The 27,218-nt window shown below is 39.1% G+C and overlaps 1 protein-coding gene across 1 annotated transcript in view; it reads left to right on the top strand.

Moving 5' to 3' along the window:
* Positions 1 to 27,218, top strand: part of LOC114659331 (lysine-specific demethylase RSBN1L-like) — a 157,087-nt gene that overhangs the window by 31,605 nt on the left and 98,264 nt on the right. The window contains exon 2 of the mRNA XM_028811765.2: positions 10,162 to 10,266. Within this exon, the coding sequence (XP_028667598.1) occupies positions 10,162 to 10,266 (105 nt within the window). The remainder of the gene's footprint in view (positions 1 to 10,161; positions 10,267 to 27,218) is intronic.

Genomic DNA, 27,218 nt, shown 5'->3' on the forward strand with positions numbered 1-27,218 from the left:
ATTTCCATATTTTCTTCTGACTTTTCCTGCTCGTTCAAGAATTTCCACTTTATGCTGGACTCCACTGTCTCTGTCAGTGTATTTGATAGTTTGACCTGGTTTGAAGGTTGCTGAACATCCTCTTGTTTTCTCTTTAAGTTTCTGTGTCACTATCAATGTCTACTGTTTGATTCTATGTCTGTTTCATTGTCACCAAATCAATTTCTGTCTTTCCTTTGATGTTTTCTGTGGAATTCAGCTCTGTGGAGAAATTGTCTGTTTCTTGAACACCCACCTTCCTTAATCTTGAGTGATGTACATGTACACATATACCTCAGTGTCTCAGGGCTGGTGGCTTGTCAATTAGTATCCAACGCAAGTTAATATGGACTATAGTCATGTACATTGTACATAGTATTCTTTGCCATGAGTGCCCAGTCACATGCATTACCTTTTTTAACCTTCAAAAGGATTTCTGTCAGTGTTTGGTTGTGTCTTCCTAAAAGCCCATTACTCCATAGGCTTTATGCTGCTGTTGTCTTTATTTCAATATTAAAATTTTCAGCCATGTCTTTCATTTCTTCCTTGTTATATGGTGACAACGGAGGAGAATTTATTTTTTGTGATGGTCCGTGAATACCTATCCATTTGTGGATAAAATGCTTTACCATTTCAGAGGGTTTCTTTGAAGTCACAATGCTTCCTGCACTAAGATGTGTGAAATGATCAATTATGTGGAGATACCACACATTTGGTTCAAGTTCATGTAGGTCCATAGCAATAGTCTCATTATACCTTGAGGTCAATGACAAGCCCACGGTTAGTTTAGGCTTAGACTTACTGTACTTCAAGCATGTTTCACAAGTGTTCACAATTTGCTATAAAATATATATGCATTCTGTGTATTTATTACCAGAACTATGCAGTAGTTTCTGTAGTTTATCAACTGAAGCATGTCCAAACTGCTTGTGAAGCTTTATCATTTTTTGCTTCTGCTGTTTTTTCATATGTTCTGTGACTGTCAAAGTTTCATTTTCATGAACTGCTAAATGGTTATTCTTATCTAGGATATTTATACAATAATGTCCAGAAGTAGTCAGTTTGAGCTTAATTGGCTGTTTAAATATTACTACTGTCATTTTCAATGTCAAGCACAACTCCAGCTTTCTTTAAAGATGTTTTGTTTAAGAACAATGGAATATCTGCAGGGGCCACTTCTTTTTCAATGTTCCTCTTGGTGTGTTCAATTTTAGCTGGAATTTTAACTTTTTAGTAGCCTGTACAATCTTTCCATCACCTAATTTAAAAGCTCTACAGCTTGGTACTTCAGTCAACTTGTTCACGTCAAGCCACTTTTCCCCGCAAACAGTTCAAGTGCACGCTATGTCAGTTACTGCAGATCCCAATGATTCAACAACAGAAATCTCAGAATCAGAGGCAGATTCATTTGAATATAGTTTAACGGTACACTGTTCAATGTCATCCATATTTACGTTACCCTCTGATAGTTTCACTTGTTCACTTTTATGTGGACAGTCTTTAGCCCAGTGAAATGTACTCTGACATACATCACACTTCAATCTTCTTGTCAAGTGGTTTTATACCAGGTAATGGAAATTTCAAATGATTCTTCTTATAACGTGGCATATTTTGTTTTTGATCCATAAAGTAAGCCACATCGGATTTAATTTGTATCTCAGTAGAAGCATAGGCAACTGTCATTTTCTCACTGAAGATGCTCATTAGTGTCGATTTCATTGAGGCAAAAGGTAAGCTTGAGCACATGGTTAGGGCCAACTGTTTGTCTTTAATTTCTAGACAAGCACTATCCAGCAGTTTGAAAGCATATACGGCATCTAGAAGAATCCTGTCGTATTTCCGCTTACGATTGTAGCGTTGTTCAAACTCCATGATGTAATCCGCCATCGAAACTGAACCTTCCCTCATTTATATTATCAAAGAATGAGTATGTCTCATAAGCGCCATCTTTTTCCACCTTCAGAAATACTGTATCACAGTATGGTATGGTAACTGCCTGCTCTCAGACTGAAAGTTTCTACAGGGTGTGGTGGAAACTAAACCGCACATCATTGGTGCCTCGTTATCTACCACTGAGGAACTGTAGCACTACAGTGCCTGCCAGAAGGTATGTAGCATCTGGGACCCTTCACCCCTGCTGTGGTTGTTTACCCTTTTACCCTCTGGGAGGCAGGTGGCACAAGAGCCTGCATGCTGGCACCAGCAGGCTCAGGAAAAGTGTTTACTCTGTAGCAGTCACACTGCTGAATTCAAAATCCAAGCACTTGGACACCTCACATTAAAACCTTACATGTACACACTTGAACTCAGTATTCATATTAATATTTTAATTTTCAGTAATCATTCTGCATTATTTATTGATATAAAAATTCTAAATTTTGTTTGTATTTATATGTATATATCTGATTACTTGCAGTTTACTATTTGCACTTCTGGTTTGATGAAAACTGCATTTTGTTGGCATGATACTTGTATTGTATTCAGTGGCAATAAAGTGCAACAACAAGAGCATTTCAGTTTCATTACCAGAATGTTGTTAGCTGCTTTTTTGAGATTTACAAGATGCATTTACACAGTATGAAAGCTGCATTCAAAGCCCATGTAAGGAGTTGAGTGTTGGGTTGAAAATAGGTAGGATGGTTTATCTTTGAGGAAGGGCCATAGGTGTGGACCCCTTGAGAAGAAGAAAAATGCCTCTTCTTAATGTTTTCCTAAAAAACTTGTAGAGAAATGTAAACTCACTTCATGCACAGATGTTTTTATTCATGGTGTAAGAACATGTTTAGTCAGCAACTCCTAATTTTCCTAGAATGAGGATATGGCATGAGTGTACTTGTTTGTCCTCTGCTGCCTAAAAAAGCTCTTGAATCCTGTGCTGGCTAAAGCAGGGGCAGTAAATATTTTCGTAGACATCTAATGAATGACCTACCGTATTTTTCGCACCATAAGACGCACTTTTTTTACCCCAAAAGAAGGTTGGAAATGTCTGTGCGTCTTATGGTGCGAATATTGCATCACAGACCATGATGTGTAATACCTGACAAAAGTCGACATCCAGGGCTAGAGGGCGACAAAACTCACTGTTACGTTACAGGCATTCCCTCTGTGCTTGGAGGAATGTTAGACTCATTGACTCGGCATCTAATCCTTGCGTGTGCGTGAGTTGTGAAATCTAAACAAATATAAACAAAGGCAAGATAGCGTCTACATCTCATGAGGGAGCAAAGCGCATTATCACTGAGTTGGACTCTGGACTCGATAGATTACCAGCCGCTGGACTACTTCAGGCTGTTCTTTCCTGAAGCTGCCTTTCAGCTACTGTCAGACGAGACAAACAGGTATGCAGAGCAATTTTTTGAATCGAGGGCTGTGCTTGCACCGCATTCTCATTTTTCAAACTGGAAACCCACAACAAAACACGAGATGAAGGGCTTTGTGGCATTACAAATTTAGTGGGACTAGACTGGCGATATAACTTCAGGGAGCATTGGTCCAAACGTGCTTTGTCCCCTGGTGGCTTTGGACAGGTTATGTCGCGTGATGATAGGTACGTGATGCTGCAAAGTGATTGTGAGCAACTGAGCTTAATAAATTCTGACACTAGCGATGAGGAGTTCTTGGGGTTTCCATAAAACTAGAAGAGTGCTTGAACCTTAAAGTCTCTCCTTATTTGTTAATGACAGTGATGATGTTTCTTAATACCGCTGTTGAATTTACATGGTTGAAATATTATTCTGCTATATTTTATTAAACATATTAGTGCACCATTTGGTTCAGAATATTTTTTTTCTTGTTTTCCTCCTCTAAACCTAGGTGCGTCTAATGGTCAGGTGCGTCTTATGGTGCGAAAAATACGGTAATAACAAAATGACTTCCAATATATTTTATAAGTAAAATCACTAAGAGTACAGGAAAGCTCTTTGCTGCAAGTGGCAGTTCCTATAAACGAGTCCTTTTAAAGTCTTTTTTGATAAATCACATTAGACACGTTTAAGTTCATATTAGTTGCAGATGACCATGGGCTATCTAATTGAGTCACTTCAGCTACAAATACTGTATTTAGACATACCACATCATTCAACAGTATTCTTGCCAATTAAACTAACAATAAAAATCATTTTAGATTATGTTAAAGAGTATACCTTTATTCCTCACCCTGGCCATGTGACAAGTTCTTGAAGTTCTAGAAAAAACAAAACAATAATCAGGAGATCAGAAGTCCAGTCGCTAGATTATAAAATAAGCTAGTAGGACCCCTCTCGCTGACCATCAGTTAACCTGCGCTCAAACAAATGAACAGCATGCGGTTACTTGTGATATTGGTAGTGTTGACCCATAAATCAATGATGCAGAGTTCAAGAAAAATCCTCACTTTTTTTAAAAAAGATTTTCAGAGATTAGAAGGCATGAAGTCGGTGGATGTTCACCAAGAGTCCAAAACTAATTCCTTGTGATAGTAATCAAGAAGAAAAGCTGTATAGAGAGGAGATAAAAAGATAATGGGGAAGAATGTTGTCAGAAGGAAAACTTAACCGAGTGAGAGGTTAAGGGCAGGATAGGAACCCATGAAAAACATGTAGAGGCAGATACCGGGGTGGAAATAGCTTGGTTCTTTGTTTAACACCATAGAATAGTGTCTCCAGAATGAAACAAGTAATGGAAGAATTTAAATTGAATGCATCTGAGATATGGTTTACGGACTGACTTAAATTTTTGATAGTATGAGAATTAATTTAACTTCTAATGGTGAGTGTTATAGACTTGGGGATTTCATTGGAAGCTTTAAAATGTGATCATAATAGATTATGTAATTTTTTAAGTTGTAAATAAACTTTATAATTTTCAGCATTCAAAAAATATGCTTAACAATGCTAGAAAAGTGAATTGCTCTAATCTTATAATTGTATTCGAATTGAAATAATTGATCTAGGAATGTTACAATAACTGATACTTCAGTGCCAATTTTTTCTTTTATTCTTTACTATTTGTACTACCAGTTCTGCACTGTGCTTATATGTGACTGAGTAGAGGAATTACTTGGGAACACGGACCAAAATTTGAGAAATATTTGAGGAAAAAACATGCAAATTGACAGTAGTAGTGTTATAGCACCACAGAACGCAATTACAGATATTGATGTACAACTTTGTGTGTAAGACATAGCACCAGTAGTGGGGTTTGATAAAGTTCTGAAGATTACTAAAAATTATTCAAATTCAATTTAAGATTGATCTGAATCACAACCATATATTGCATTAAAGCTTAAAATCAGAGCTAGCTTATCATATTGTGGACTTGAATGAATCTATGTACAGTGGAATCTCGGTTCACAACCATAATTCGTTCCAAAACTCTGGTCGTAAACCGATTTGGTCGTGAACCGAAGCAATTTCCCCCATAGGATTGTATGTAAATACAATTAATCCGTTCCAGACCATACGAACTATATGTAAATATATATATATATTTTAAGTTTTTAAGCACAAATATAGTTAATTAAACCATAGAATGCACAGCGTAAAAGTAAACTAAATGTAAAAGCATTGAATAACACTGAGAAAACCTTGAACAACAGAGAAAACTAACACTGCAATAGTTTGTGCTATAGCGCTACCAACCGCTGGCTAAAAACACTTTTTTTAGTGAGTTTTAAGCACAGGGAAAAAAATGAACATTTGAAAAAATCCGTAATTTAATAAACCACCAAAAAAAGTAACATGGTTCGTAGCGTGCATTGTTGCAATCGCTGTAAACAGAAGTGAAAACAAAATCAAGCCCAGTGCATTCTTTAACTGTTTACGCATGCTGATACGCACGACATAGCCACACATGCCATCTCACAGAGCCCCGCCCACCAACTCTAAGACCATGGGATGAGAACGCCTGCTAACCCGCCTGACTGTTACCAGCATTCACCGCAATCTACTGGAGTGTAAAACTATCGCAGCTGCTAAGCTTTCAGCCACGTGAGATTGAGCAATAACAGGTCTGTGATGCCCTTAGATGTCCGGGGCTGCACGTGTGCTACACTGAATGGATCAAGGTGTGTCTACCCGGCGCCAAGAGGCGTGGGTAAGCCGTTGAACCCCATTCGTGATGGGACTGGGGCTTGAAATTGTTCCCCACGAACAAGGAATTCCCAGTAAGTGCGGGTCATAAGCTCGCACTGATTAACTCCCTGCCCTTTGTACACACCGCCCATCGCTACTACCGATTGGATGGTTTAGTGAGGTCCTCGGATTGGCCCTGCCGCGAAGACGATCAAACTTGACTATGTAGAGGAAGTAAAAGTCGTAATTCCGTAGGTGAACCTGCGGAAGGATCATTTTCCGGTTGTGCCGACCCGGCATTGGATGGTTAGGACCCGAAACCTCTTGGACCTGCTTCCCCGCCCTCTCTCCGGAGAGGCGGAGGGGGCGGAAAGGGCGTCCTCCCTGGGAGTCCTTCCCCTCTCCCCCCGTTGCGCCCGACCGCCATCCAGCCCCATCCCTCGCTCTGGGAGGTGGGGGCGTGGCGGCGGTCCTCCAGTTTTCAGTCACAGACAATTGTATGTTGCTCTCTCCAGAGTTGCATCTTTTCATTCACTTAGTCGTATCCTCAAACCCACCCCATTTGGACAACTGTGTCTTTCAGGAAGTGTTCACCCATTAATACATAATTATGTGGCATATGCGGGTTGGCTCGTTTATAATATAATATAATATAATATGACTCCTGAGACTAACAAAGCATTAGGTGCTTATGACAGCGCTACTTAGGCCCTGTTTGTAGTGCCCAGCTTGTGTATTGTGATGATGCTGCTGAATGGAAAGCTGTGAGTAATGAGAAGCGGGACTGTAGTGGAGCCGAGAGGAACGTGCTTTTGTGAGAGTGCGGGACATGTCTGTAGGAAGAGTTGAGCGACTTCGGTATAAGATTGTACTTTTGCACCAAACAAGCTGTGTAGCTTAAATGTAAGCATCCAGCCAATTTAGCCAATCGATAGTAGACTAAAAATAAGACGGCAATGTTGATGCTTTCCTTTTATAGGGTACACTTGTGTAGTATTCTGATTGCTTTTATTTTTAAATAAGAGTTGCCTGAGAACTGCTTGGATTTTCTTTTTATGTTGTTTGTCTGTACTTGCTGTCATTACCATAATAATAAAATATAAAAAAGTAAGTAGAAAAGGACATGTAACAACCTGGCCCTGTTAACCTAAATTTGAATAAATTGGAATATTTACTTTTTAATTTGAATAGTCAAACCTTATTTTTTGGCTAATTTGACAGCCCTAGTACACAATGTTAACTTTCTGATGCTGAGCAAACTGGCTTGCAAATTCCTATGCATACCAGCCACATGTTTGCCATCTGAGAGACTGTTTAGGCTGGTATAGAAGAAGTCTGAGAAGGAGAGAGAGGATTTAGAGAAAAAAGGATTGAAAAGATTGACCTGTGGATGCGGAAATCAAGGAAAAGACAGGTTTGAGAAAAGATAAGTAAGATTTGGAGTGTGAGCAAGTACAATGGCCAGGAGCCTTGGCAGTGTGAAAGAAGACCCACAGTGAGAATGAGAGGTGACCGTGCTCTTAGGGTAGGTTTGCTCCTGCTGAGTATACAGGGGAAGCAGGACATTCCGAAGGGTTTCAGTGATCATCCTACGAATGTTGGTAGAATGAAGAAGCCGGGCTTTGTTGTCCCAGCAGTGACCAGCTGATTTAATGGTTAACTGCGTTTGGTGGCACTTCAGTACTTTAACAGTACTGTTGAGACTCGATGTGTAAGCAGGACAAAGACGAGAAGCAGAGAGGCACTGAGGCTCATAGAGTAAAAGGAATCCTAATTTTATCTCAAAGGTTTTATACTTGATTTTAATCTTTGTTGGATTTATTTGTTTGTGTCCGCATTGCACTAGTCCATCCTAATTAGACTTTTGATGTACTGGGTACAGGAAAATGCAAAGCTGCAGACACACTTCAGCATCACAGAAAGCATTATTCTTTAGTGTATCATTTAAATATGACATACTTTTTATTTTTCTAGGTTATACTAATGAACATTAGTTTGCCTTCAAAATTCAAAAGAATCACACACATTCATTGTTTGCAGATTCGGAGTTAACAATAAAGTATGCGTTTTTGCTTGCCCTGTTATCTGCATGTTTCTGTAATTGTTATTCTCTTATTAACAAATAGAGGAACTCATGTCATTGCTGGCGTAAGCAAGCCAAATAACCACCTTGTTTGAATCTTGCCCCGATGTTTACTTGCTGTAACTGTTTTTGGTACTGCCAGTCCTCCCACATCCCTCACTCCTTTATGTGTAATTATGGATGTGTGTGAGGTCTGCCCCTATCCATCCATGGTGCAAACGTGAAAAATAGATGCTGGTTAGAAAATTAACGATTGCTGACGGACATCTGTAGATGTTTATATTTCAATCAGAGAATGATTGCATAGCCACTGTTCATTTATCTGGACTGAGTAAGAACACTGTATTAAAAAGCAATTAATCTCATTATCTTTTCAATTCTTCTTACAGATTTGATTACAACTCATTTGATTACCAACAATATTATCCCCCTTTTTTTTTTAAAAAAAAACTAGCTTAAATAACTAGCATGATTCCTGCAGTTCCACTCTGAACTCCTTCTGCCTCAATCCTAAAGAATTCCAGACATGACTTCCGCTGTTTTTCTTTTTGATATGTGTTGATGCAGTGCTGTGAGTCATTTTTGTGTAATCTTACAAATAATTTTCTCACTTATGTATTGGCTGTTGTGAAATCCCTGATCTAAAATACCTTAATTTTAACTCATTTTGACAAATGTCATTGAAACAGCAAGTAAGCAGTTCCTTTTCTGGTGGCCCATGCTTCAGCTGCTGTAAAGTGACAGTTACCAAGAAACAAAAACACTAACAGACTGTAGAAAAGAATAGATGTAACATGAATCATCTACTAAAATATGTTTACTCTGTTGGTAATAATAATCGGTAGTCCTTGCCTACAAGTTAACTAGCTGTTTGACACATCCCACTTTTTGAAGTTATAATAATACATTTGGAAAGATGCATGAACAAGAAAAGTTTGCTTTAAAAATTAGTAGTGTGAATGTATAGTAATATTGTATTGTTAAGGCTAAAAATAAAGCTGAATTGAGAGCAAAGCAATCACACTTAGTGTGAAACTCCACTGACGTGATGAATGAGGATCATGTATTTTCCTTTGTGGTTAATGTTTGAACATGGTTAATGGCAAATTCAGTGAAGGGAAAGGAAACCCACCACCTTGTGTTAGATAGCGCTTGTTTAAATGATGGTGTACTAAATTTAGTAAACTTCAATGAAAGTAGTGACCTGTTATGCACCAAGTTTACATATTTTTGAAATGTCTAGTGACTCATGTCCTGCAAAACTGAGTTGGATCAAGCAGCTAAGAAAATCAGTGGTTGCATAGAGTTTGTTATTTAAGGACATTTCAGTGTTGTAATCAAATTGTAAAATTCTGAATTTAGTATTTTCCTCATTTGAATTTTTTACGTGGCACTTGTATGCACCTTAGAATTGGCAAGCAAATTCCGAATTAGCAAAGTTTAATTTTGAAGTAATTAAAAATCAGAATTGGATACACAAATCAGAATCAGTGCATCTGAAGTTAGTTTTCCATACATGTGAATTTTTTTCTGAATTTTTACATTTTTTTTAACTTAAAGGTTCACTTTTTTTTTTTTCCTTTGCTTGTTCTAAAATTTGAAGTAAATTAAAAAAAAAAAAAAAATAGTATCTTGTTGGGTTCTGTGGAAAACTTAAATTCCGATAATTTTTTCATGTTAAGATGTTTAACTTGTTTTTATTTTAAATGGTGTAAATTAAATTCAGACTGTCAGTATATTTATAGAGATACATTTTAATATGGTATACAAATCTTCTCAGCAAAATGCATTCCTCCACTTACAAGATTAAAACTCCCAAGATTTCATAGCCTAAAAGTTGAAAAACATAATAATTTTTTCTATTTACAGTGGCTTTTTCAGTCATATAGTACTATATACACATTTGCTTTTCAGTGACTTGTTTATAAAATATTGCCTTACGGTAAGGAAAAATAATTTCAACTTTGGTAATAAGTTACTGTCACATTATGCCTGTGGTTTGTTTTACAGGTGAAAACAGTAAGGAGGAGAGGGATAAAAAGAAGGATAAGAAAAAACACAAACTGATGAATGAAATCAAAAGAGAGAATGGAGAGGTTAAGCTGTTGCCTAAAGGTACATTTTTGGAAGGATCTTTGACTTGTTTACTGTGTGATAGTCTGCTCTCACAAATTTTAAAAAATGTTTTAATAATATCTATTATAATAAATGATTACCTAGTGTCTTCCCTACTTGGTCTTGAATATGTGGCCATCCTGATTGGGAAATCCCTGTGGGCTTGCATGCCTTGGGCATTGACTAGACTATGTTGTTGTTATTCTTTGAATAGTCTTCACTGTGCTTCCTTTAAGCATCATTCACTACTCCATTTTCCCTTTTGGTTCTTTCTTACGTAATTAGTTTAATGTTTAATACTCTAAAGTTTGTAACAGGTTATTTTGTATATGGAATAATATACTGTATATGATGGGAATCTTAAATCCCTGCTTAATCTAATTCGAGGTCAGGAGGAGGCAGATCTTGTCCTTGTAGTAAGGCAGAAACCAATCCTGGACGAGGTTCATATCTTAATCAAGAATATCCCCACACTAAGTCACGCTCGCTTATCATCTTCAAATTCCATCCATCCATCCATTGTCTCCCGCTTATCCGAGGTCGGGTCGCGGGGGCAGCAGCTTGAGCAGAGATGCCCAGACTTCCCTCTCCCCGGCCACTTCTTCTAGCTCTTCCGGGAGAATCCCAAGGCGTTCCCAGGCCAGTCGAGAGACATAGTCCCTCCAGCGTGTCCTGGGTCTTCCCCGGGGCCTCCTCCCGGTTGGATGTGCCCGGAACACCTCACCAGGGAGGCGTCCAGGAGGCATCCTGATCAGATGCCCGAGCCACCTCATCTGACTCCTCTCGATGCGGAGGAGCAGCGGCTCTACTCTGAGCCCCTCCCAGATGACTGAGCTTCTCACCCTATCTTTAAGGGAAAGCCCAGACACCCTGCGGAGGAAACTCATTTCAACCGCTTGTATTCGCGATCTCGTTCTTTCGGTCACTACCCATAGCTCATGACCATAGGTGAGGGTAGGAACATAGATCGACTGGTAAATTGAGAGCTTCGCCTTGCGGCTCAGCTCCTTTTTCACCACGACAGACCGGTGCAGAGCCCGCATTACTGTGGATGCCGCACCGATCCGCCTGTCGATCTCGCGCTCCATTCTTCCCTCACTCGTGAACAAGACCCCGAGATACTTGAACTCCTCCACTTGGGGCAGGATCTCGCTACCAACCCTGAGAGGGCACTCCACCCTTTTCCGGCTGAGGACCATGGTCTCGGATTTGGAGGTGCTGATTCTCATCCCAGCCGCTTCACACTCGGCTGCGAACCGATCCAGAGAGAGCTGAAGATCACGGCCTGATGAAGCAAACAGGACAACATCATCTGCAAAAAGCAGTGACCCAATCCTGAGCCCACCAAACCGGACCCCCTCAACGCCCTGGCTGCGCCTAGAAATTCTGTCCATAAAAGTTATGAACAGAATCGGTGACAAAGGGCAGCCCTGGCGGAGTCCAACTCTCACTGGAAACGGGTTCGACTTACTGCCGGCAATGCGGACCAGGCTCTGGCAACGATCGTACAGGGACCGAACAGCCCTTATCAGGGGGGCCGGTACCCCATACTCTCGGAGTACCCCCCACAGGATTCCCCGAGGGACACGGTCGAATGCCTTTTCCAAGTCCACAAAACACATGTAGACTGGTTGGGCAAACTCCCATGCACCCTCTAGGACCCTGCTAAGGGCATAGAGCTGGTCCACTGTTCCGCGACCAGGACGAAAACCACACTGTTCCTCCTGAATCCGAGGCTCGACTATCCGACGGACCCTCCTCTCCAGAACCCCCGAATAGACCTTTCCAGGGAGGCTGAGGAGTGTGATCCCTCTGTAGTTGGAACACACCCTCCGGTCCCCCTTCTTAAAGAGGGGGACCACCACCCCGGTCTGCCAATCCAGAGGCACTGTCCCTGATGTCCATGCGATGTTGCAGAGGCGTGTCAACCAAGACAGTCCTACAACATCCAGAGCCTTGAGGAACTCCGGGCGTATCTCATCCACCCCCGGGGCCCTGCCACCAAGGAGTTTTTTGACCACCTCGGTGACCTCAGTCCCAGAAATGGGGGAGCCCACCTCTGAGTCCCCAGGCTCTGCTTCCTCATTGGAAGGCATGTTAATGGGATTGAGGAGGTCTTCGAAGTACTCCCCCCACCGACCCACAACGTCCCAAGTCGAGGTCAGCAGCGCACCATCCCCACCATATACAGTGTTGACACTGCACTGCTTCCCCTTCCTGAGACGCCGGATAGTGGACCAGAATCTCCTCGAAGCCGTCCGAAAGTCGTTCTCCATGGCCTCCCCAAACTCCTCCCACGCCCGAGTTTTTGCCTCAGCAACCACCAAAGCAGCATTCCGCTTGGCCTGCCGGTACCTATCAGCTGCCTCCAGGGTCCCACAGGACAAAAGGGTCATCTGTAGGACTCCTTCTTCAGCTTGACGGCATCCTTCACCGCCGGTGTCCACCAACGGGTTCGGGGATTGCCGCCACGACAGGCACCGACCACCTTACGGCCACAGCTCCGGTCAGCTGCCTCAACAATAGAGGCACGGAACATGGCCCATTCGGACTCAATGTCCCCCACCTCCCTCGGGATGTGGTTGAAGTTCTGCCGGAGGTGGGAGTTGAAGCTACTTCTGGCAGGGGGCTCTGCCAGACGTTCCCAGCAGACCCTCACAACACGTTTGGGCCTACCACGCCTGACCGGCATCCTCCCCCACCATCGAAGCCAACTCACCACCAGGTGGTGATCAGTTGACAGCTCCGCCCCTCTCTTCACCCGAGTGTCCAAGACATGTGGCCGCAAGTCCGACGACACGACCACAAAGTCGATCATCGAACTGAGGCCTAGGGTGTCCTGGTGCCAAGTGCACATATGAACACCCCTATGCTTGAACATGGTGTTCGTTATGGACAATCCGTGACGAGCACAGAAGTCCAATAACAAAACACCGCTCGGGTTCAGATCGGGGGGGCCATTCCTCCCAATCACGCCCTTCCAGGTCTCACTGTCATTGCCCACGTGAGCATTGAAGTCTCCCAGCATAACGAAATTCATACCTTTGAAAACAGGAAAAATGCAGAATCTCCCCAAATCGGATAATGGAAACACCATGTGGGATTTTAAACCCATGTCTACTGGATCTGGGATATAGAAGTGTAAAACTTCAAACCACTTCTTGTGGTTCCTTTATGTCACTGGACTTGCCAAACTATTTTTAGTGTTTACAATTACCAAAGGTCATCGTTTATGGCCTCACCAAAATCCTGCCATTGCCTGCTTGTATTCCTTGGTCATATCCAGAGAATATTCTGCAAATGTTGCTCAGAAGATCAGTTTCTTGTACCATAGCAGCTTCACCCACTTGCCATTCACTAGCGGATCTTAGAGGTACCAGTTAGAAGCACTGACCACTTCTTGACTACAGTTCTGTCAAGTCTTATTAAATAAGGGGTTATTCAGATTTGTTAAATGCAAGGGATGGGAAACCTCCTTGGACCTATATATATAATTTTTTTTAATTTTACAAGTTGCTTTGGGAGCTAATTGGTACAGGCAGTAATTTATATAGGCTACCTCAAAACTGTGGTAGCTAAAAGACCCATTTTATATGTACCTTTGTTAGAGGAGGATGACATTGTGAAAAAAAAATTGTCTGTTGAAGACATCCTTGATTAATCTTTTTGTATGAATTAAAGAGATGGTCATCTTAGATAAATCCTACAGACAATCTGGGCTTATTTCCTTTCAGAGTTAAAAACGCAACATTCAGAATTTCCTCAGCCTCCTTTTTTTAAATTAAATATAATGCAATTCATAAAATCACACTTCCAGTTTGGTCAGTATAGATAGATACTATGTGCTTTACTAGAGATTACCAACACTTTCTTCCTGTGTGCATTCACAAAGTGAAGATAAAGAAATACTTCACAGAATGAGTATAATTCAAGGTAGTAGAGGGAATATACATTAAAGAATTTTAGAAAAAAAGGAAAAAGGTGGATCCATATAATTAACATCATAAAGAACAGTGAGTATAAGAATGTGATATGTTAGTGAGCTATGGGCCAAAGGAGAAACAATTAAGGTTTTTAACATGAAAGCAAGATGTTTCATACTTCAAAAAAAAAAAATACAAAATGCAAGTTTATCAGTTGCCAAATGAGCATAAAACAGAATTCCAGTTTTTGTTTTGTGCGCTGTATCAGTGCATGCTCCCAACCTCTCTTTTTCTTTTTCTCTCTCTCTCTCTCTCTCTCTCTCTCCTTTTGTTTTGTTTTGTTAGCAAAGTTTAACAGTTTCCATTTAGTCTACTTCTAATATAAAGCAGTTAGGGGTCTCTGAAAATTATTCATAATTCTAATTTTATTCTCACTCCAGTCCGCAGGGTTGTTTGTTTATTAATTTGTTTACAATAGTACCATTGATTTTTTTTTTTTTCCACTGTTCACTTCATAGGACAAGCTGAATTCACTTCTCCATTAGCGTCTTTTGTCCTGTAAATGTGATGATAAGCAGCAAGCAGCCTACTATTACATCCCCCACCCCCGCACAGTTTTCTCAGCTGAAATCTGTTTACCTGCGTATCAGTTGCTTGGAGTTGTATAGAGTGAGAAGTCAAGCAAAATGACACCTTTTATAAATACTATATCGTTATTTGGAACACATGCATGTCATGTGTGTTTCGTGTCTACAACGATCTATGTAAACACATTGTTAAAACAGAAACGTTTTTCATGTTTTAGTAATAATTGACAAAATGTAGACATGTCCAAATATCAAAGAAACACTTTTGCAAAAGGTACAAATATAACAGAACAAATGCGATCAGTCACTCTGTAACAGCCGGTGTAAATGTGTGATATTTGTAAAGGTTAGCTTTGTTTTTTTTTTTTTTGTTTTTTTTTTTTTTAAATTCCGTTTCATTCTCTGTCGCGTTCACGATTCCACCCTACCCCCCCTCCCCATGTTTTCACATAAAGATGCGCTATAGCTCAAATGTTATTTATTTGGATCACATAAAGACGTGCTATAGCTCGAATGTTATTTATTTGGATCACATAAAGACTCGCTATAGCGCAAATGTTGTTTATTTAGATCACATAAAGACGCTCTATAGCTCGAATGTTATTAATTTGGATCACATAAAGACGCGCTATAGCTCGAATGTTATTTATTTGGATCACATAAAGACGCGCTATAGCGCAAATGTTGTTTATTTAGATCACATAAAGACGCGCTATAGCTCGAAAGTTATTTATTTGGATCACATAAAGACGCGCTATAGCTCAAATGTTATTTATTTGGATCACATAAAGATGCGCTATAGCGCGAATGTTATTTATTTGGATCACATAAAGATGCGCTATAGCGCGAATGTTATTTATTTGGATCACATAAAGATGTGCTTTAGAGTGAATGTTATTTATTTAGATCACATAAAGACGCGCTATAGCTCGCATGTTATTTATTTCGCCAATGCTACACCTTCCAGATCTAAACACTAGCGTAGGGTATGTGCCCAAAAAAAGTTTAACTGCATTCTCGTACCTTTGCTCGCGTACTAAAGTGTCAGCAGGTATTTTTCGTGACATTACATGTGTAATTTGTGAGCATGCCTTTGATGATCAAACAGAGGAAGCTCTGCAGTTCACTTGTGACATTATGCTGTAGATCTGGCTCTTACATACAAAGGAATGGTGCATGTGCCCAAAACATTAACATTTATATATTACTTACATAAAAGCCAGAGCTAATGTTATTTATCTATTTACCTTGAGTTATTTACTTACATGACGAGGGTTCTACATCGGATCAAGAATGTACTTTTGCCATTGCTGTACTTTGTATATGTACATGGGAAGCTCTGCACTCGAGACTTTACGCTGTAGGAAGTAAGTAAATAAATAAAGGTAAATCGAATGTTATTTACCTTGAGTTATTTACTTACATGATGACGGTTCTACATCGGATCTGGCTTTTATGTAAGTAACATATAAATGTTAATGTTTCGGGCACATGCACCGTCCTTTGTATGTAAGAGCCAGATCTACAGCGTAAAGTCACGAGTGCAGAGCTTCCCATGTACATATACAAAGTACAGCGATGGCAAAAGTGCATTCTTGATCGGATGTAGAATCATCGGCATGAGTTGACTGTACCTCTGTTATAGCGTGTCTATGAGAAAACAGCAGTGTCAAATGCGGGGGGGTGGGGGTTGCGGGGAGTTGGAAACATGAATGAGAATAACAGAATAGAAAAAAATAAGTTAAACTTTACAAGTATCCTAAATTACACCGTATGTTACAGGCTGGAATCAAATGTAGGTTTATAATTTAAAATAGTAAAAATACGAGCAGCTCACTTCTCAAAACGGAATCGCCAGGGATCGAACCCGTAAAGCTTTGATTACAAGTGAGCAGCTGATACCATTGTGCCACTGAAGCCCTCGTACCAATTGCGTGTCAATATCGTAGGTAAACGCGGGTTGTTTTTCTGAAGTTATATTTTTGAATAAAAGCTCATTTGTTCTGTTATATTTGTACCTTTTGTGAAAGTGTTTCTTTGATATTTGGAATTCAGGCTTCACACATTATATACTTCATGTCTGTATTTTGTCAATTATTACTAAAACATGAAAAATGTTTCTGTTTTAACGATGTGTTTACATAGATCGTTGTAGAAACGGAACACACATGAAATGCATGTGTTCCAAATAATGATATAGTATTTATAAAAGGAGTCATTTTGCTTGACTTCTCACTCTATACAACTCCAAGCTACTGACACGCAAGTAAACAGATATCAGCTGAGAAAACTGTGCGGTGGTGGAGGATGTGACAGCAGGCTGCTTTATGTTTGTTGCTTATCGACACATTTACAGGACAAAAGACACTGATGGAGAAGTGTGAAGTGATTTAAAGTGGGATGGATCTACAAGTTTTTTCGTAGGCTCTGGTAATTCTAGTGTTAAAGTCCAAATGTTCAGAATTTGTATCTACATACATGCAAACAATAGCCAAATGTTTTTTGCCTGCGTCTCAAATTGTCATCGAAGTAACCCTCCAACTGTATAGCACCCAGTTGCTAATTGTGAACATTTCCACACTGGGTTAACTCTTGACTTCCGCACTTTGCTCTATGGGTATTGATTCAACATGGCTCCTTCATGAAGATTCTTTGGGGTTCCCATGATTAGGCTTCCAAGCATTTGCAGGCAGGCATATTCTTGAGGCCTAGTCTGAGCAACATTTGAATAGATTTATTACGAAGCATCATAGAAATATATATATATAATATAATATTTACTGTTTGCCCCTCTACTTAGACCAGTTTGTTATGCGTAGTCCTACCAAATAAATGTCATTGAAATATATATTGCTACATGACACTAGGTCTCAGTACTAAAGAAGAAATAAATATAAATTCATTTTCATTATTACTCAAGATAAAAATAATATATTTATTGATATTTGAAGGTGAACTTTTATTATTGTCTTTGGTGACTGAGAAAATGTTCATGTTTTAACAGCATAAACAACAAGCCCGTTGTAGTTTTTTTTTTTTTAAAAACCACCAGTGAAATATTAAATCTTGAATTTTTTTTTCTAACTTATCACAATAAAGTAAGTATTTTGCAGTTACATGATCTGAGTATACATGGGATAGGTAAAAAAATGATTTAATTACATTTATGCTGCCAGTACATTTTTTGAATTTTGCAGTCATAACAGTTTCACGACTGATCCATACTTAAACTGGATAATTTTATTTTCATAGCATACTGACTGCTCTGCTGCTATATCAGATTTTCTGCACACTTTTTATTCAGAGCATCATTTGTTACAAGCCATAGCAGCCTGAATCTTTGGTAAAATTACTGGCTATTGGTGGAGTACCTGTGGAAAATGTAAAACTTCACCCATGACAGCCACAGTAAGCAGACAAGCGAACAGGAAACGTATCTAATCTCAAGAAAATAGTATAAAGAATCTGTTATTAAATGTATTACGCCCTAGTGTAATGTTGCTGTCACATGCATACACCAGAAATGTGGAAAGCAGATTTTCTTAAAATAACCTTTGCAAACTCAGAGTGGACATATTCTGTAAGTTTTAGGGCATTTACTTTCATATTCGAACTCGTGCCCATTCAGTTTTAAAACGCAAGTGTTTTTTAAAATTTTTTTAAATTATTAAAAATGCCTCACTTTAGAACACAATTTGGTGTGGGCAAATTGATACATGACATTATTGTGAAAAAAAAAATAACTTGAAAAATACTGGACTTATTCTTAAGCATCCTCATACTTCGCTTAGAGTTTATAGTTTGGTTTTATCCACTAGAAGACAGCAAAGACCACAAGCTTATTGTGCCACATTTTTAAGAGTTGGCATTTTGTGTAAAATGTAAATAAAAACAGAATGTGATGATTTGCAAATTATGTAAATCCTACATTTAATTGAAAATAGTGCAAAGACAACATATCAAATATCAAAACTGAGAAATTATATATATATATATATTTTTTGAAACACGTGAACCTTTTGAATTTGATGGCAGCAACACATTACAAAAAAGCTGGTAACAAGGCATGTTTACCACCGTGTTGCATCACCTGTTCTTTTAATAGCACAGTGTAAACATAGTTTTGAAAGTTGTTCCATTTTGGGATTTCAGCTACTCAACAGTTTGGGTCGTCCTTTGTCATATTTTTGGTTTCATAATGTGCCAGATATTTTCAATGGGTGTCTGGTCTCGACTGCAGGCCAGTTTAAACTAGGGTACCCATGACATGTGCACTAATGCACTGTCATACCATCACGGATGCTGGCTGTTGAGTTGTACACTGATAACAACCCAGATATTACCTCTTTTCTTTAGCCTGGAGGACATGGCATCCATAACTTCCAAAAAAGAGTTCACAATAGAACAGTTTTTCACTTTGCCTCAGTCCATCTTAAATGAGCTCAGTCCAGAGAATGCAGCAGTGTTTCTGGATCATGTATATATGTGGTTTCTTCTTTGCAAGGTAGAGCTTTAACTTAAATTTGCGGATGCAGTGACAGACTGTGTTCAGTGTGTTCCTGAGACCATGCAGTGATTTCCATTACAGGATTTTATCTGTTTTTAATACAATGCCATCTGAGGTCCCAAAGATCACAGCCATCAATTATTGGTTTTCAGCCTTGTGTTCTCTGAATTGATTAATGATATTATGTGCCATAGAGGATGAAATTCTCATTCTTTACAACTTTACTTTGAGGAACATTATACTTAAATGATTGCACTATTTGCCCATGCACTGAACTGTTCTCCATCTTTGCTTCTGAGTGACTGCCATTCTTGGTTGCTCTTTTTATACACAATCGGGTTACTGGCCTGTTGCCAAGTAACCTTTTTTGGTTGCTCCTGTTACAACTTTTTTTGAAACGTGTTCTTGCATTAAATTCAAAATGAATTGCCAGTTAAATAAAGTATGGGTTTAAATAATTTGCAAATCATCACATTCTATTTTCATTTACGTTTTTCATAAGTGTCTCATTTTTTTTTGGAAATGGGGTTGTTTTTCAAGCCACTTTTTCTTTACAGTACAGCATAAAATACCATATGTCACTATGATTAACAGAAATAATTTTCAAAAGAAATGTAGCATATTGTTGATGACTGATTCCACATTGTCAGATAAATATTTTGAGCTGCCAGAAGAAGCCATTGAGAATGCTCCTGGAATATCCTCAAAGTGGCAAAGAAGAATCACCATTGTGTGTTTCCATACCGGCTGAGCTCAGTTTTAAAGATCTTGTAGAGACAGATTTCTTACCAGATGTTAAGTTAAAAGGACCCCACACTTTAGAGTTCTTTGGTCTTCAACCCTCCTATTTACATCCTCATTCTCTGACATATGTCAATATCTGATAATTGTACTTTGTATTACTCTTGGTCAATGAAGTGACACAGGTAATATGCAACAAGGTAGCTAATTAATAAAAAAAAAAAAAAAATCCATTGAACACTATTTTTATTGTTGATTATTATTGGCTACATTTTAAACAGTGATTTTTTTTTTATCACATTTGTAGAAATGTATTTCTTTTGGCTGGATATCTGGTTTAATGATTGAGTTAAATATTTTTTCTTTCTTTAGTAATTAAAAGTCGGTCTGTCATGGTCTTCATTTTCATTCTTATAGCACGTTTTTTTTTCCCTGAGCACTGGTGGTGGGAGGGTCACCTTGTTCAGAAACTTAAAAAGGAAGCTCTAAACTCTACTGTTTTTAGAGTCCTGATTTAGCTCTATGGTGCATTGAAGTCCCATCAATAGGCAGGCCATCTTAACACAACATGAGCTGCAAGATTAGTCATTTGCTTCTAGCAGAGTAAACTGTGGTGGAAGTGGTTGAAACTGTTTTCTCTGAGGATTGCTGCTTTCTTTCTTGTCCAGTTTTCAGTGATAGTTTTTATCTAAACAGCTGCAGGCACTTCTTTAACTCAGCTGACATGCTTATTTATATTAGTAAGAGTGATTACCGCTTCTCTGATTCAGCTCTAAAATTGGACTGTGTTTCTTTAGAATTTTTTTTTGTCCCTAATCCTGTTGAAAATGTGGACTGGAAGGGGAAACTTGCATTTCTGCTATTTTAGATACTCCTTTGACAGTGGAATTATTTTTTATCTTGTAAAATAAAATTGACTCACTTAAAAATTGTTTGTGCTTTAAAAATTTTCTGTCCATGCTAGTTTTTTCAGATTGTTTTCTAAACCTTTATCATCCTCACTGAAAAGCCAAAATTGCATAAATGTTTCTTACTGGAGCTTTGTGGCTCGTCAGCCAGCAATGCTGTTTGTTATGGAACAAACCCAAAATAAATCAAAATACTGAAAGGAGAATAAAAAAAAAAATCAAACTTCAGTATATTTGGTTTCAAAGGTTTCAGATGAGGATAAACCTGGCAAAGCTGTGGGGAAAAATAGACTGGGAGTTGTGCAAAAATAAATGCCGCAAAATATACAATTGTTCCAATCCGTAGTACCCATTGGCTTATGCAAAGGGGTTAGAAATGGAATATTTCCATGGTAAAGATGAGATCATAAGGCACAAAAGTAAAGTCTGTGCCTGATCATGACAATTTTACATCAGGGTTTTCAAAAATCTCCATTTTCCCCATCCACACTGCAATGTAGGACCTGGCCTTTTCGGATTTTTAAGAGCATTTTTGAAATTATTAATTTTTGGTGGTCAGACACTATTTCAGTGTGGACAGAAAGCCAAAATTAATATAAAAAGATGTGCTGTCAAATCTGTCCATGTTAGTGTGGACTAGGTCTAAAATGTATACTGTGTTTGAACCTGCAGTAAATAAAATAGGCATTGCCAATATTGAAAAGGCTCTTTAAAAAGAAAAGTAATGATAACCGTAGAAAATGAGAAAAGGAAGCCAGAATTTTCTTGCTGTGATGTATGCTGAACAGCTTTAATATAAAAGTTAATTGAAGACCTTGGGTTACAGCGTGAGTTACCAGATAATTTTAGATTTTTAAACTACAGCAGATTATGAATATCTGGCTCAAGATGTGTTATGAAGGGTTGTGTTTAAGAAGTGGAATCTGTTGTTTTTACTAATAACAATACCAGCTAACCATTCAAAATACGAATAGCCTGATTCTGGAAGTGATGTGTTGAAACAAATATAGATAGATAGATAGATAGATACTTTATTAATCCCAAGGGGAAATTCACAAACATGTAAAATATGTAAAATACCTCAGTGTTTTATGGTGATTATTAGTGCTGGGTGGTATACCGATTCATACCAAAAACAGTTTTTTATTTTTGTTATGATATGGATTTTTCTGATATCAGAGCACCGGTTTAAATAGCCTAAACGACTGTGGAAGATTGTGGGTTCGCTTCCCGGTTCCTCCCTGTGTGGATAGCGCTTTGAGTACTGAGAAAAGCGCTATATAAATGTAATGAATTATTATTATTATAAACAATATTAAGAACGTGGCACAGTGGGAAACTGTTTAACGGGGGACCTTTTTCACTGCTGCACCGCTAAACGCGCATCCAGCGGAGTAGATGCATTAGTGGAGGTATTGAGCGTTGAAAATGGACAGAGAACATTCCTAAACTGAAGTCTGTAGCAGACGATAAAGTTGAACATGATGACACTGAAGAACTTTTGCTGAAAAAAGGTGCCGTGTCTGTTGTCTGGAGATACTTTGGTTTTAAAAGGTCGGATGTGGACCATTATGTTCAAATGTGTGAATACTGTTTCTATACTACTGGATAATACTGCAAACCAAGTTGTATCTGTTTTATTTTTTTTTTCCCCAATACTGTGTAATGTACCTGTTTACTGTGTAATAGTGTGACGATGCCGGTCCCCTACAGACTCCCTCTTCCCACATAGGAGTCTGTTGAACCAACACCATTGATAGTTATGACCGAGATGAGCTGAGAAATCTCATTGAAGCCAGGGGATGGTGGAAAGTGCTCAAGCGCTTTTGTTAAAAACAGTCAAAAGTAAAACCAAAAGTGTTTATTGTGCAGTGTTCAGAAAAAATACAGTACCCAAATAAATAGCAAATCCATAAAACCAGTGAAACGTGGGGATAAAATCCATAATAAATAAATCCGTTAAAATAGAGGTTAAAATGCAGTCTCTCTCCTCGCCCGTTCTCAGCACACCACCTTCTGTCTCCACGGCACACCCTTCACTGGCGATGCTGGCGGAGCCTTTGCAGCACAAACTGCTTTCTGCCAGCCCCTCCCTGTCTTGGCTGCCGCCACACTGCACAGCCAGACCGTCTGAGGTCGGCACACCTCCTGTCTTCCTTCACGCTCACTCAGTCGCTCCTCAGATCCATTGGGAGGTCTTACATTTCGCTCGCCCCACTCTACATGCTTAGTCAGTGGGGTGAACCAGCCCCTAGATCGCCTAAGTCTGTGCTCCCTCACGGAGCCCCAGCTCATGCTGCCTTCACCTTCCTGGTGTCTCGATTGTCTCCCATGACTGCCTTTTCCCTTCTTTAACCTCCTTGTGTTCTATCTTTTCTTTTTTCATTCCCCCTACCCTGCCGGCCCATAAATATACGTCTCCATGGGTGCAGCGCCTTATTCACATGCCGCAGTAAGCCAATGAAGCAATTGAGAATGATTGGGTGCGACTTGCCCCAATCACCTCATCAACTGCCTGCGGTCGTGCAATAATACAGTATAAGCTTAGACTGAAGCAAGGTCCATATTAATGCAATTTGCCTTAATGACGGTTCAGTTGGTAAAGATGTCATCACCAAGTTGCACTTGTTTCGTTTTATTTTATTTTGGTGAATACTGTTTAATGTACCTGGGCTTGAAGTTTTGAAGTAATAGTATTATTACTGGAAGTTGCACTTCCAGTATTATTTATTTTATTGTTATTATTTATTAGTTTAAATTTTATGCAGTTTAATGATGGTGAAGTTGTTTAAAAAGTCACTTTAACGTGTCAGTGGACAGAGATTGTTAACATTAACAGAAAGTGTAGTTGGTTTACAAAAAATATTTACTATTTATTCCTTTTCTAAGACATGTTCGGTGCAATACAACTTTTGACGAACACCTCTGGATATTTTACTAAGTCTAAATGCCTCTTGGTTGGTTGACAATATGTTGACAATATGTTGTCAGAATTTTAGTTTGTTTGTTTAACTGTTTGCAAAATTTGTTCAATAAAAAGGTTCTATATTTTGACTGCAACTGTCATGCAATGTGATTCCTTCTCTTCATTAGTGCCTCATTAGTGCGCCCCCCCCCGAAAACTATCACTTTATGGGGCAATGCAAACCAGTATTAATACTTGTGTGCACATTAAAATGTTTTTTTTGTACAATGTACAATTCTCATGACAGGCTACTGTAGTAATTGCAGTGGAAATTGTGGTTAACTAATGCATGAGAAAAAAATACCATCGAATACCGTGAAACCGCTACAATTTTGAAAAATACCGTGATACAGAATTTTGGTCATACCGCCCAGCACTAGTTATGCACTGATACAGGAATTTTGGACAGATGCCAATATCTGATAATGTCAATGTGACTATGTGCTGAAGCCAGTATGCACATTTTATAAGAAACAGAAAAAGATGAGATTAGATCTGTCTAAATTAGAGTTAGAGATGTTACATTTATTTGTGTCACAGTTTTGCAAGAATGTTTCTAACCAACTCAATACCAAAGTTCTGAAAATGTAATACTGTTTTTTTTTTTTTTTTTTTTTATATAGTATCGGTAGTACTGAGAGAGTCTGTATACATACTCATGCATTATTGCAAGACTACACATAGACAAATTACCAATAATGCAAGAGAAAATTGTGATTTGAAATTTGCTCACTGTGTAGATAATACAGCCCTGCATCAACTCATGTCGATTTAAAAAAAAAAAAAGACTGAGTTTGAGGCAGGATAATTACACCACGCAACTGTAGAAATTGTTCATGTTATCTCACACACAGGCTCTCATTATTTCCACTTTTATCCCATTGTTGAGTTCATTCAGAAACCGATTTGTGCATACTTTGAAAGCAAAATAACATGACTGATCAGATGAGGTGTAATTGTTTAACTTGTATTGTAAGGAAGAGATGAAACGATAATGAAATTACTTGCTTTTAATATTGTCCTGAACAGTCCCGATAAATGAACGGAGGAGTCCATTTTCTACTTGGCAAATGCAGTACATTTAAAGTCTACCGTCGTTTTACAGCCAGCTGTAAAGTGAGTCAGTCAGTCATTATCCAACCTGCTATATCCTAACACAGGATCACGGGGGTCTGCTGGAGCCAATCCCAGCCAACACAGGGCGCAAGGCAGGAACAAATCCCGGGCAGGGCGCCTGCCCACCGCAGTGCACACACACACACACACCCACACATGAAGCACACACTAGGGACAATTTAGGATCACTAATGCACCAATATTGTGATTGCAATGTATTCACTGTGTTATTGATTTAAAATGTGATGGAGCATTACCACATGAGGTCCATCCATCCGTCCATTATTCAACCCGCTATATCCTAACTACAGGGTCATGGAGGTCTGCTGGAGCCAATCCCATCCAACATAAGGAGCAAGGCAGGAAACAAACCCCGGACAGGGTGCCAGGCCACCGCAGGGCACCAACACCCGCACACACACTAGGGACAATTTAGGATCGCCAATGCACCTAACCTGCATGTCTTTGGACTGTGGGAGGAAACCGGCGCACCCGGAGGAAACCCACACAGACACCAGGAGAACATGCAAATTCCATGCATGGAGGACCCAGGAAGGGAACTCGGGTCTCCTTACTACGAGGCAACAGCGCTAGCACTGCCCCACCGTGCCACCACATGAAATACCATGAAAAAATTAACTGATTTATTTCCTGATGCTAGGATGATATATTTATTACATTTTTTTAATTTTCATAGAACAATCAAACCAAGAACAATCATCACAAAAGCTGTGACTTGTGGTTTAGGAGCAGCATCTAAATGTTGCACAATCTATAATCAACAGAACATTGTTTACTGTGTCCAGCATTTAGTGTATAAATTGACAAACCACAGAATAATTATCAAACAAGTGATGCACTAAATTAAGGTGGCCTTGAAGTGCATTGCACAAAAACAAATTAATGCAGAAACAAATTGGAATATGCATGAACAAATTGGGAAAATGTAAAAACCAATTGAAAAGTGCAAAAACAAATTGCAAACAAATGAAAATGGAGCAACATGCAAACAAAACAGCTATGCACACTGGGAAGCATGAAACAAAGTGTAGTGCTTAACCCACATCGTAGCAGAAAAAACAGTGAAAGGTAAACATACATCACAATCCAATCCCAGCTTTTCAACAAGTGACATGGTGGTAGCAAGAACACTGAACGATTTAAGAAATGTCTTATCTTAAAGTATTTTTATATGCTTTGGCAGAAAAGATAACATTTGCATAACTTGTACCATGGTCTGCCAGAGCAGTATTTAAAGTATTACAAACATATTTCAGTATTTTAATTGGTAGTGAAGCTATAACTTAATGCCGACAGCACTCAGTGTTGAAAATGTTTGATATCGACATTATCCTGCACTAGTATATACGCTGCTGACATGTTAAACATGTGCAAATGTTGTGTTTATATGACAAGCTTTATTCCTGGTATTATTAACTTTTCACATCAACACTGCAGTAGTATTAGGTGTGGACCTAAAATGTATTGTAATGATTTGGGGGTGATAAGGAAGAAGAAATGGAATCCACTGCTTTAAGCCAGACCCCTGGGACGTGGCCCTAAAAAGTACCGTTCGCTTCTTCAGCTCATACATTCTACCCAGCTCAGTCTTACTTCGCTCACAAAGGCAACTCATATACCTCACTTTCCCCCGGTTCTGTGAGCCACTCAGGGCCAGAGTCCGCTTACGATGCTCACTGGAGGCCAAGCATCTGAAATGATGAGCTTCTGCGCCACTTTGTTCCAGCTACTGAAGGGACTGCTTTTATAGACTGCTTCTCTGGGTATTTCCGCTCCTTCGGACAGTGTGCGTCTAACCAGAGGAGCGTGTTCCTCTCATGTTCAGACCCGGGGCACTATAATATTGTTGTTACTGTGTATTTTGTGGATGAAATAGGAAACCATTTCACTTTGTGGAGTCTTCCATAGTAGTTTGTTGCAACAGCATTTTTGATCATTTTGGTCCCAGATCCAGTGTGATTTAGGTACTTTGCTCTATACCTAGTCAAATTTTGCTCACAGTATTTGATATTACCATATTTCGAAAGCGAGTATAAAAATTGTATGATAGTGTTTTGTTAAATCCCAAAGTCTTTTCTGTCTGTCTCCATTTTTAGTCTGGTCACTGTTTTAAATGTTACCACAAATGCCACGAACCCAGAGGTAAAAAGAAAAGGAAAATAAAAAGCAAGGTAGCAGTACATT

The sequence above is a fragment of the Erpetoichthys calabaricus genome, chromosome 1 (assembly GCF_900747795.2).
Source record: "Erpetoichthys calabaricus chromosome 1, fErpCal1.3, whole genome shotgun sequence".
NCBI classification, from domain to species: domain Eukaryota; kingdom Metazoa; phylum Chordata; class Cladistia; order Polypteriformes; family Polypteridae; genus Erpetoichthys; species Erpetoichthys calabaricus.